Raw genomic sequence first — 13843 nt, 5'->3', positions numbered from 1 at the left:
TTTTAGCAATCGACTGAAGGAGAGCCACCCAACCGGGATAGCGGTTAGCGACCTGACTGCCGTACCGAAAAGCATGGCTTCGAATCCTGTAGAAGGCATGGATGGTTGTAAATATATAGTCTCTGTGAGGCATGGGGTACTCTAAATATGCGGTGAGCGGAAAGCCAACTCGAGAGGTTGGAGGTAGACCTCAACCACCCCCCGCGGTGTTGTTGGGGAGCGGAACTGAGCAATATCGTACTATCTATCACCTGTATGCTGCTCAAAGCCCTTGTCTAGGACAAATGCAATCTTGCACTCCTTGCCACGATGAATTTTCTGGGCTTGTTCTGATGTTACTGTGAGACAAGTGAGATAAGACACAACAATAACAACAGAAAGAGAAAGAATGATACCTATTTTAGTATGCCTGTAGACGTTATTCTGATTACTGCCTATATCTACAGGCTCCAGGCCATGGCCTCAAATCTTCCAATATTCATCATAACCTTAATTTTCCGTCATGAAAAGAAAAAAAAACTGACGATTAATTGCCCCTAAAATGTGCCGCGTCTAGGACCTCAGATTGTTAATCAAGCTTTCCTTGTAATGAAGACTTCCTGATGGCAATAGGAACACATAGCAAAGTTATTCTCCCACACATAAGTAAATACTTGTAAAATAATGATAATGAATGATAGTAGTTAATTTCATTTCTGTGTTAGCTACTATATTTAATATTGACAAAATTATCGTTGCAGAAAATTAATTATGAATATATTATAATGAGAGGGATAACCTCGGAATAAGATTTTATCTGAGAGAGAAATTATATTTTACTAAATTAACTCTAAAGTTATCTGAGAGTTTTAGTATATCTCTTTAGTATTATTTTCAGAATAGTTTAAGTTTCATGTTTCAAAGTTATAATGGCCCGATTATCCGCAAACAAAGCAGCCAAAAACTATCTATCTGTTCACAAAGAAAGAAATTTAAACTTGCAATAGACCTGGACTTATGACTGCTTAAGCAAGAGTTTTAATCGGTTTAAAGTGCATGCCATAATCATTAACCACTATTACCGGCTGGGCGGCGTATCTCGATACTGAAATGAACGTTAATGCTCTGACCACTAATCTGGGCTTGAATAATGAGCATATTGTTACGTTTTTCTTCTCTGACACCAGTTGTTGCGTTATTTTCTTCCTTCACGTTCGTACGGGGTTCGTGAAGATTTGGAGTGAATAATAACAATACTACTTGATGAAGTATCGAAACACACTTTATTGGCCAATATTGTCAGGACAGCTCCAAAACACGTTTTTACAGTCTTCGATGAACTACTATAAACACGCTGACACGATCAGCGACACAGCCTCCAGGTTATCAGGCTATCAAGGTGGAGACAGCTTCACGGCAAAGCACTAGAGTACAGCTCCCGACTCTGCTTGGTCGTTCTCGGAACTCCACGTACTCTCGAGACTCTCCACGCTACAACTCGCGATGCAATCGACGACACACAGAGCACGGCTCCCGACTCCTCGGTTCAGTCGTTCCCGGAGCTCAACACGCTCTTTCGACGATGCACTAACCGCGATACACTAAGAGACTCTTTCGGTGCACTCGACGACCCAATGGGCACTCGCTGCCCGGCTGTCAACTCGATCGACTCCGGAGGGATTGACTCTCTAGACGAGACACCAACTCGATGCTAACTATCTCACACTCGCCGTCTCGACGAGGCACACTCCAACTGACTGCGGACCAGCAGGGTTTATATAGCTTTCGGCTTGTGTTCGAGAACATTCTGGGCTAAACCGGTAAGAATTCGTTCCAGAAGGTTCTCCATCCGTCCATGGCATATCGCCCATTTGGAGCCTAAATTTGGCAAACCTAAAACTGCTTTGCGGGGAAGCCATCTTATCGTGTCTGTACATTTCGTAACAATATGAATACTCTATCACTGTGTCTCTAAGTTAAAGTTTTTTATACTATTTAATCACCGCCAAATTGATAATTTCAGCCAAATTTCAGAAAAATGAATTAATTCTCTATTAAAATATGATAGGATAAAAACGTTTGAAATTATTTTCGTTTGTTTGAACATAATATTTGTTTTTATCATTTAATAAGTTTCTTCTGCGAAATACGGTATTTATTAATTGCTCATTAAAAAAATATCATAGATAAGAATTTTTTTATCTTATTTACATAATTCCATTATCATTTTTTATCACTTCTATTTAACTATTATCGTTTGTTATTACTTTCTTTCTTATTAGCCCAGTAGGGCCATTAGTCTCAAAAGGTCATTTTGTGGCGTTTCACTATTACTGGCAAACAATTTTTTAAATTGTTACTACCAAATATTATCGCGCTAAATAATAAAGAATGTACATGAATTTATGTATGTTTCTCGCATTGGGAAAAACGACAGTACCTAGAGCCATCCAATTTTGAATAACGTCATCCTACACCCGAACATGGGACGCCTGAATTTTGATTTTCAAATTTGTTTTATTATCTGTTTCGTATTTTCTAAAGAGACCACCAGCGGCCGAGCGGTAAAGACGCTGAACACTGGTAGTTTGGTTCGAGGTTCGAATCCCACGAACGGGCTGGCTGCATGGGCCTTTTTTGGTTTTCCCCATATGTAACGTGTATACGAGACAGTTTCCCTTAGAAAGTCCTCCACGAAGGCATGCCTACCTTTAGGCAGATAGCCCTTGTGTCCTTTGCCATAATTAAATAATCCAATCATATTTTGTAAAACTTTAACGAATTTTTGATTAATAAACTCAACGATTTCAAAGCAAGCAATGTCAACACTGTACGGGAGAAAAAAATTATCTCTAGACTGTCTATCGGAAATGCTAAAGATATTCTGTTTTTAAACATTTTTAGCCCAATGTTTTCGAAACGTTGCATGTGTATGTATTTGGGTAAGAAGATATTATACCAAATTATATTATTTGTAGTTAATAGTTTCTATACTTATTTATAAATCATTTATTAGCTTACTTTGTACGTAATATCTTTCATATATAAGAAACATTACATATATTGTTGTTGTTGTTGACTTATCTAGCTTGTCTGAAATCAGAGCAAGCCCACGAAATTAATCGTGGCAAGGAGTGCAAGATTGCGCATGTCTTTGGCAAAAGCATTGAGCACCATTCAAGCGAAAGTACGACTTTGCTCAGTTCCGCCCCCAATTTAGATGGAGTCTAAATACCCAAGGTCTAGAGACCCGAGGGTCTCCCATCCATCTTCCCCTACCACTAACCCCTCGAGAGTACATTCGCCTTGCCGCATATTTAGAATGCCCCCATTCCATACAGATACTCTCTATTTACAAACATCCATGCCTTCTCCGGGATTCTAACCCGGACCCTTCGATACGGTAGTTAGCGTCACTAATCACTACCCCGGTTGGGCGCCACATTATATATATTCATTCATTAATAAAATAAAATACCTAGCGGTCTTAAAGTAGCTTAATACGTGAATACATTAGTTTCTTTGCACCACCGAAAGCAATTACTAGAATGTATTATTTATATATTTTTAAATGCATTTATTTGTTAGTAATTTTTATAAAATGCAACTCTTTAAAATTTTAATTAACCGTCCCTTTTAATGAATCAAAATGTGTAAAAATATAATAAATATATTAGATTATTTGTAACTCTTTTCAATATTGCTCAAACCAAAATAAATGAAAGTTAAATAAAACATTTCATAGGAATGAATAGTTTATTTTCGCATTCCATTATTTTTGCTCTGTAAGGCATGTTGAATAAAACATTATGAAGGAGTTTGATGTAGTAAAATTCAAAACGTATTCAAATATTAATTAGCTATCTTCCCGCTATTATTTATTAAGAAACAAAATTTTGTTTCAGCTTAAATCGCAGAAAAACACTCTTATTTCTAGCAGTAATATTTCCATAAAAGGAATGACTTTTGATACAAAACATTACTTTAAATAATCTCTGTTAGAAATTTATCAGGTCGTTTCCTTCTATTAGACCACACTTTCATTAGCATATTTTATGCTATTTTTATTACACAAATTAGTGAAACTGAAATAATGTATTTTTTAAATTTCTACTATTAGTTCACACTCTCCCTATATCTTGCTCAAATTTTCAGTCGTGAATAAAATACTTTTTATTCATCCACTCAAGTTCAAATACATTTTTTAAGCTTGTAGTAGATGAAACTTGATGTTAAAATAGTTTTTTTCACATATTAAAGTCAATTCCTACTTATTTAATCCTCTTTATCGGAACTAAAGGTGTAAACTTTAACAGGACTTTAAATGTATTATAAGACTTACCAATAATGATCGTTTATTAGGAATTCTCACGTGATGTAAAAATTAATTTTATAACAACTTATAAAATTATATCTACTTTATTTCTATCTATTTATCACAGCTTATATTTATCACAACGTATATTTATCACAGTGCATGACTGTGATAAATGGGATAGTAATATTTAACAAAAACAAGTGGCAACAGTAAGACAGAGTCTTAAAGATTTTTAAAGTGCATGGAATTAAAGAATTGTACTTTTATAGAGTTGGATGAAGCAGATTTAATGTCCCATTAATGAAGCCTAAACAACAAAATGTTAATAATGTTAATAAAAAGTAACTAAAATAAATTCTTTCCTTAATTAAGACACAATAACACGCCGAATAAATACTAATTCAGAAGTCAAACAACAAAAATCAGCGTTATATTTACAAAATTTTCACAGGACTAGTTTCGATGGTTTTACCGAACCATCATCTTCAGCTGCAAAACCGCAAATGAACAAGATAGGAAAAGCCTGGACAAGAATAAGCAAGTGGCGCCATCTGTTGGCGACTTCCCGGCATGGTTCCGCTACGTTCCCGGTACTTCCCGGCATGGTTCCGCTACGTAGACGATACTTTTACCCTGTTTGAAGGTAATAAAGATGATTTAAATAAACTTCTTTCAACAATGAATTCTATTGATCCTGCTATTCAGTTCACTTTTGAACTTGAGACTTGCAATTCTCTTCCGTTTCTCGACATTCTGGTCACACGTAACACATCCAACTTCAGTACTACAGTTTACCGTAAACCTTCATCGGTTTGCCTTCCACCACACTTTAAATCATGTCATCCGACTAAACAAAAGTTAGCTTCATTTTATTCCTATGTTTTCCGTGCTCTTCAAGTTTGCTCCTCCAAACTAGCCCTTGATGAAGAACTAAATTATTTAAAAGCCATAGCTATTGACAGGGGCTTTTCACCCAACATTATTAATCAAGCAGTTAAAAAATTCTCATCTCAACACACTAAAAGCCACACTCTTATTTTAGGAGATTATAAAAATTCTGTTGTCATTCCCTTCTTTCCATCAATTAGCTATAAAGTTGCACATATTTTGCAGAAATTTAACTTTCGGGTTGTTTATTCTCCCATCAATAATATTCCAACTTCTATACTCAAGGACCCCATTCCGGATATGAATTCCTGGGGTATTTATAGGATTCCTTGCCAGTGTGGTTTAATTTACATTGGCCAAACTAAGAGAGCCTTAAAATTTCGCGTCAAAGAACATGAGGCATATGTTAGAAAAAAGGAAACACAGAAGTCTTCTGTTGCTCAACATTGTTGGTCCGAAAATCACACTTTCAATTTTTCTGCTGCCAAAATTATTCAAAAAACATCTTCCATTGGAGAACTGGATTTTCTAGAGGCATTTCACATTCATAAAAATCTTTCTGTTCTAGTTAACGATCCTAATTCCAATCCAAATTTGCCTTCGGCTTTTAGAGAAATTATGTTTTAGTTCTGGTTTCGCCAACAGATGGCGCCACTTGCTTATTCTTGTCCAGGCTTTTCCTATCTTGTTCATTTGCGGTTTTGCAGCTGAAGATGATGGTTCGGTAAAACCATCGAAACTAGTCCTGTGAAAATTTTGTAAATATAACGCTGATTTTTGTTGTTTGACTTCTGAATTAGTAAATTCTTTCCTTGTTGACCTAAATAGGAATTGACTTTATTTTAAATTATTTGTTATTAATTAAATGGCATGCTTTAGAAACTCGTGCAACATAATTTATTTGCATTACATTGCATTATATTACGCACACAGTTTTCCCTCAGAAATTTTAAAAAATAAATAATTAAGTACACGAACAATTGTAGTGTTCTCAAAAGGAAATATTTTGGAAGTAATTTCAACAACCTTAGTCAAATATTGCTAGAAGTTCATTTCCACAACACAATAAATTAAATAATGTATTTTTAATTTATTGTATTTATTATTAATTTATTGTATTATAATTAATTTATTGTATTAAAAATTAAAAACGTACTTTTTATTCGTTGAATAACTTTGTTTGGAACCTATTTAACAATCATTTATTTTAGTCTGTGCAACATAATTTAATTACATTATACTGAATTAAACTAAGCACAGTTTCCGTCAAAAATTTAAATATGTAAATAAATAAATAAACGAGGAATTATGGTATTTGCTAAAGGAAATATTTTGGAATTAATTACAATTATCTTACTCAAATATTGATGAGAATTTCAACTGCACAATCCAATATCTCCTCGATGACAAGCACCACTCTTCATTGCAAGCGCTACCATGCGGATTAAATACAGTCTCGTGTTGAAACAAATGTAATCACATGAAATATAAATTAGACAGCCCTTCATTGTCTGTTTCACCCTCTGTTTCAACCTCCTTCCTGCCACTTCCATGTTAATTGCTTTGTGGCATAAACGCAGTTGATTTAATCAGACCTTTCTCTCATACAACCAGTAAATCAATAAAGCTCGCATACTTAGATGTGGTTTACAGCTTTTGTTCTAGAACGAAACGTCACTTCTTTGAAATGTAGGTATGCTAATCCAAGTAACAAGGTTGTTTAATAGCTGCATCGAAGCCACCAACAGACAAGCAAAAATCAAACATTCAGAATCTAATTTCCAGGGTTCCATTTAGGTTATTTAACGGCGAAATGCTTTCGGCCGGCAGTAAACTGAAATCTAATTTTATAAAACGAATAGTTTAATTTATAGAATAGATTTTAACTTAAGAAAATATACTGTGGCTTAAAAAATCAGTGACCAAAGTAAGTTCTTCTTTTCGTGAACCTATCACCTAAAGATTGTATAATGAAATCAGCCTTTTTAGCTGTTTAATTTGCAAGGATTCTCTCTCCTCCCTTGAATCCCTAAAAAAGAACTTATCATGTAATAATGTTATTTTTAATATACAGCAGTCTCTTGGGGATCTATTGGAGAAGATTATTTCAGTATTTTTAACATTTGTTCGTAATCATACTGGGATTTTTGGAAACTAGAGAACTGATTGGCTTGCTATGAATGCAACTAAAAAAGATATTAATGTTGAAGTTAATATTCCAAAATAGTATTTTATGAAAATATTCAAAATTAAAATGATTGAAGAATGGAATTATGATTATATCGCTTCTGTTAAATGAGATATTACAAGAAAGCTCTTTCCGATTATCTTTGAAAGATTGACAAATATGAATTTATTGCTCAATTTTAACTTAACGCAATTTCAGTTTGGGCATGACAAGTTTAACTTTTCTCTTGAATGGTTTGCGTTACTGTGATTTCGGCGTCCAGCAAAGTATTTTTCACCCACCTTTTGACTGTCGTTTGCTTGATTATACTCAAAATTCACTGAAATATATAGACTAAAATTAATTGGAATTAATTGGCCACCGAAATGTCATGATTTGGTTTCTTAACCCACGGCCTACCATGTTTTTAATCACTTTATTGATGTTTATTTTGAATGTTGTAAATGATTTTCTTCGTATACTATTTTTTTTTTTTGTGTAGTTCTTTTATACAAATATATTTGAATTAATTGTATTTTTTAAGGTTGGTGTGTCATTTTTACTTGCGTTTTTGTAAAGGCTTGTGAAATACTTTGTGGTGCATGAGGAACTATATTTTTATTTCTCAGTAAAAAAGAAATCCTACCTTTATTGAATATCGTGTACCTTCAAGAACGCGCGGTTCTTTTGTTAATTGGTACATACTTTCCAAATAATGTTACTTTAGTTAAAATGAAAATTAGGTTTATTTCTGATTTGGTGGAATTAATTATTATTTTCCTTTAATACTGCGTCTAAATCTGAGCTTAAAAGAGTAGATTCATTGTTTGCAATTAATAATAAATTATTCTTCCTTTGTTACTCGAACTTCGCAGATGCATAAGTTACATTGCTTACATATTTCTCAGTTCTGATTTCTCCGAAGCCAATTGTGCCTTATAACTGTTACACTTATTGAACATCTTAAAATTCGCGGGACTGACATTTCCTTTGTAACTGTCAATAAATACACATTATTTGAAAACGTATATATTGTAAGTTAAAGGTATTCAGAACAAACTACAAAAATAAGATGGATGATTAGGATTTGGGATGGTCATATAATAATGATTATTATTTATGAATACCATATGAAAAAGATCTAAGTGATGTTTATATCAGAATGGAATTCTAGTTACTAAGAACAATAAGGCATTACCTTTTTCTGGTTGCACCATTTTAGCGCAAGATGTGGCCATATTTGATTTTGAATTATACCGCAGTAGAAAGCATATCAAATACTGTATAACTTAATTTCTCGAACTCTGGTACTCACAAACAAATAAACGGAAAAAATAATCATGAAAAATAATCCTGGTTTCTAACATAATGGAAGAATAATTTGCTGTGACTTTCATTTAGGATTATATTACTACTGTTTTATGAAATAAATATAATTCATTCTTGCTTTAGATTTTGCCATTAAAAGCATTAGGCGAATTTTTCTTTCTTTGATAAAGTTATTATATAATCTCTTGATAATATCTCTTGGAAACGTTATACGTAATTCTCAAGATTTATTCCACTGTCAAACAAATAATTTTTATATTTTTATTGGAAATTGAAAAGATTGTATTGGTCTTTCCCCCCAGGACTTAATAGTGGTTACTTTTATCTTCTATCTAACCAATTTGCTGTCGCTGTTCTTCAAAAAGGAAAGTAGCATAAAAACCATGAAGCTTCCTAAGTAACGATGATATGACGAATTATGGCCTGGATATTTAGTATCTTAGATATATATCTTAAGAAAGACATTCAAATTGCATGTTTTTCACTGTGAAATTTGGCTTATATTTTATTTCTTCGTTAGAAGTTATAACTCAAACTCATTCACATAAACCGAACTGAGAGGTATATCGCCAGTGCTAGCTACTTGGACTCATGTATATACAAACATTAAAGTAAATTTAAGAGCATAGAACCTTTCATTTGGAATGTGCTAATAAGAATTTTCACAGCTAAGAATATGTCTTGAAAGTTGCATGATTAAATTAAACATATAGAAAAACGTTATTTATTGATTATATTACACATGAAGGATAGGAAACTGATGGAGCTATAAACTTCATTATACTTAACAGAATTTGAGCCAACGATGGAAACATGTTAAGATTCTTTTAGGAAGTTGAAATGGTTTTAGTATGAAAAATCAAGTTTAATTTATATTTGTTTTACTTTATAGGATGGTTTGTGTAAACTAAGAGTTCTAATGAATTCAGAGGCTTTCATAAATTAATATTGGGAACTTATTATAGCAGACTTTATATAATCAAACCCCAACTGTCATTAAAACAAGAGATATGTTCCATTACAGAATAACACGCACCAAACAATTGTGAATATGCGAGCGTTGTCAGTTAACCATCATTAAATTAATTGTGCCTTTCTTATTATATTGTTATTAGGTTAATATTTTTTCTCAAAGCAAGTAATATCAATAAAAGTTTTAAATAATTTTTATTTCATTCATTTCTTTTAAATAATTTCTATTTCATTCTTTGTATATTCAGATAATAAAACTGAAGGATATATTCTTATGATCAGAAATATTTTAGTCCACTCGAAATGAGGCAACTTTGTTCCATTTATAATTCTTTCTAGAATCAAAGAAGAGGTACTCACATACATATATATAATAATAATAATAAATATGTAAATCAAAATACTTATTTTAACATGCAATAGTTCCTTAGCTTTTCATTTTAATTTACCAATTTCCCTTCTTTGTCTTAAAAATCGTAACTGCTTATAACAAATCTATCTAAACTGCGTCACTTAGAAACTAATCTGAGTCGTATGATTCTCAGATAACGCTAGTAATGCAGACTCTTACCTAAGCTTTCAGCCAATATTATGTAATTATAGAGAGTTATTCAGTTCAAGATATATCAAAATCAATTCATTTTTAATGAAGGATTCATCTCATACATTTCTCGTTACTGCGTTTGTTGGCAGCTAGACCTGCTAATGTCTGCTACTTTAAATTCATTTCAAAAACAAATAGTATCAATGAAGTTCTTCAAGAACAGGTGTTTATAGTGCTCCTTATGATGTGGGTAAATAACATGAAGAATGTGCTTCTCACGAATGAAGAAAGATGGTTTTATCGTCCATGATAGCAAGTAATATATAGATAGATAGACAGATAATATAGATAGACGCATTAAAAATGAGGCCATTATGTTCTGAATGACTAAATATATCTTTAAAACGGTTATCTGATGATCTTAACTGAAGAAAATTTAATATTCATATTAATTTTGCGTATTTCTTACGTCAGTGAATGAACATGTATATCCATGAATTTTAATTAGTACTTTAAAATTACCGTTCGCATTAGAATGTTTCAAACGTTCTTAAGGAATGTTTTGAAACATTCTTAAGGAAAAGAGAACTCATTAAATGAATTTTATGGAGAAAATTAAATGATTATGGCCTTCAGTTCCAACTACAAAACTTTCCAATATGAAATACTAAATATTGAATTTAGATACTTATATTAATTATTTTCGAATATTTGCTTAAAATACGTTTCCTGGATTTAATTCTAAAAAAAGAAATTGATCGTAATAGAAACATCAGACTGCGTTTTTAAATACACGTCCATCATTATAAAAAATAATTATGATTCATAAATTTGAGATAATTTAATATGGTTTATTTTGATTGTAATATTATCTCAAATGCTTATAAAAGTTGTATAGGATTTATTTTTACATAAAGCATCTGAACATCCAAAAGTTTACAAAATCTGAAATTTGCAACATTTGAATAGCAAAATTTGAAATAAAGACACTAAAGAGTTAGACCTTAAGAAGTCTAAGTAAAACTATATTATTTACATATTCATTCTAGCAAGCGATAAACTGCACATTTCTTTGAAATTTTTAACAAATGCATTTTTAAATTTCTTAAATTAAATTTGCAAAAATTTGGACTTAAAGAATGTATTTTATAGCTGATATACTACTGTTCTTGAATTGTTAACTTTTTCTCTGCAAAGATCTGAGCAGCTTAGAAATGCACAGTTAAAAAAAAAAAAAAAAAAAAAAAAAAAAAAAAAAAAAAAAAAGATATTTTTTCGCTTCGAAAATCAAATTATAATCTGAAAACAAATCTATCATTTTAATCAGATTTGATTTGCTTTACGAGAAACATAGTTAATCATACATGACGCTTATTAAATTTTTGTACCTTATTTTAAGCTCTATAAATACTACAAGATTCTTTTTAATATATAACTATCCAAGAGATAGAACGCAGGTACTAACTAATTTCATAGTTTTTATTGGAAAAACTTTGAATATCACATATTGAAAGAAATTGCATATTAGTTTCAACCGGAGAGCAATGTGAAATCCAAGAAAATAGTTACCGATATCAAATTCTCTACTGTAGAGGTCCTCTACCGTGGGTCTATGTCTGTCGCAGTAAGTTCCAAAAAGGAACCTTTTCAGAATGGAACTCTTACCCACCGCGGCACCACCTAGGCTCACCAGCCGAAAGTGGCACTCGCTCACGTCACCCATCGATGGCCTTCGTTCACCCAGTTTGAATGAGCTTCCTATATATCTGAAACCAAAAAAGGAAAACAAATGAACAAATATAAGAAAAATATAATTATTTGGCAATTAAGTAGTATATATCAGTGTTTAATTCCATATGTGTAATTTATTTCTGAAAGGTTAACATTGAGAGAATTAAATATGATTCATTCAAAATATGAAACATAATACTCACGTAAACAAATAAAAACTAAACAATAATAAACAATGACAGAATGTAAACTAAGTATTATTTTGTTTCACTTGCATACTGCAGTGAAAAATGAATGGATGATTTTTTCTATTTGGATCCAGTTGGAGATATAAAATTTGACTAAATCTATATGGTTTTCTAATTGATCAAATATAAAAATAAATATTCTATAATTTTGATACTAAACTTATTTTAAACACTGCAGAAAAGGGCGAGATATTAGATTACTGTTTAGATGCCTGTTTATGTATGTATCTCTGAGTGTATAAAATATCTGTCTGAAAGATATGCAAGGCTATGCATTCATCTGACATTATTTCACTACAAACCATGCTTCTGCTTTCTTACAATTTATGTATTTTTAGGATAGTGCTAGAAATAACCCTCCTCCTTATTTCTCTGCAAATTATAAGGCAACTAAAAAGTTCTTGCCTTTTTTTATATCCCATTTGACGAAGCACTCACAGAGAAAATACAAAGTGACTCAAGATTCGTAAAAGTGATAGAGTGTGACCATTGACCTAGGCCAATATCGAAGAGAAATGGAGATATCGTATCAGCTCGTTTAAGATTGTTTTCTGTATGCTTTTAAGTGGGTCTTTGATGCTGTGATGCTTTGTAAAGTAAACTGGAGTACAGTAGGAAATTATGACGCTCTTACTATAGTTTCGCATGGAATTCTATAAAGAGCCTCACGCTTGAAAGTACTTTAAATTAAATCACCCATCGGATGAGAGTCTGTGGAGAAAAGAAAAACCGAGGCACCTTGCAATCTTACTGGCGGCTGTTACAGTACTGGAGAATTGCATAAAATGATCGATCAAATCATGTGCTGAATCGTGTGTTCTGAAGTCACGTGAATGTTTAAACTGTGAAATTTCAGAAGAAACATAAAAAATATCGATATACAACAAGATATGATAGTTATGAAATATCAAAATAAAGCATAGAATGCGGATGCTTTTATTATGACTATTTAAAAATATGTGAAAATAGGTGAATGAAGATATGTGTAGGCAAGTAACTATGAAATGCGGGGTCACAGTTACTTCGTTCAATCGGGGGTTTGAAATTAATCCCGTGCCTGTCCGTATTTGGTGCAGACTGGGAACAAAGTACAATATTTTTAATCTCCTAATTTTAAGCAAGGCAAACCATTTTCAAGTGCGCATATTGTCATATAAATAGAGATTGATTATATCTTTCTGTTGAAGAGAATCCTCGCACGTAATTTACAAGCAAAATGCAGTTTCATAGAGCACAAGGCATACAGTAGTCATGTGATCATATTTGTCTTCACAAATGCAGAATTCAAAAGATTTTATTACACTGTATACAAAATATACGTGATACGCGTGTATGACATATCAAAATAAACACAAAGTGAAGACAATTTGACTGAATTCAAAAGAAATTAAATATATTTAAAGTGACGAAGATATATATACAGAGTTTATTAGATGATAAAGTTAGCATTATTGGTTAATATCTACATAGAATACGTCCAATCAGGTGCATTTAAAACAGTCAAGTGCATTGTGGCATTCTGAGTAAAACTGAATAAGTAATTCCTGTTGCATAATTTAGGTAAAAAAGCAGAGAAGGGCCTGATATCCCGATCTTCTTCTAGAATCTCATGTAAAAGAACATTTGCAAACATTTGCAACATATTGCATTCAAAAATCCTGCAAAGT

General features: G+C 32.2%; 1 protein-coding gene across 1 annotated transcript in view; it reads right to left on the bottom strand.

The window, feature by feature from the left end:
- Positions 1-13843, bottom strand: part of LOC118198886 (ras-related protein Rap-1b-like) — a 268135-nt gene that overhangs the window by 80961 nt on the left and 173331 nt on the right. Inside the window, exon 2 of the mRNA XM_085813850.1 lies at positions 11767-11963. Coding sequence (XP_085669976.1) covers positions 11767-11920 — 154 coding nt within the window. The 5' untranslated portion in view covers positions 11921-11963. The remainder of the gene's footprint in view (positions 1-11766; positions 11964-13843) is intronic.

This window comes from Stegodyphus dumicola, chromosome 3, assembly GCF_044657685.1.
Source record: "Stegodyphus dumicola isolate Sdum_Otavi_A_Nest chromosome 3, ASM4465768v1".
Classification (NCBI taxonomy): domain Eukaryota; kingdom Metazoa; phylum Arthropoda; class Arachnida; order Araneae; family Eresidae; genus Stegodyphus; species Stegodyphus dumicola.
The sequence above is the reverse complement of the archived record's forward strand: the minus strand, read 5'-3'. Positions and strand labels throughout refer to the sequence as shown.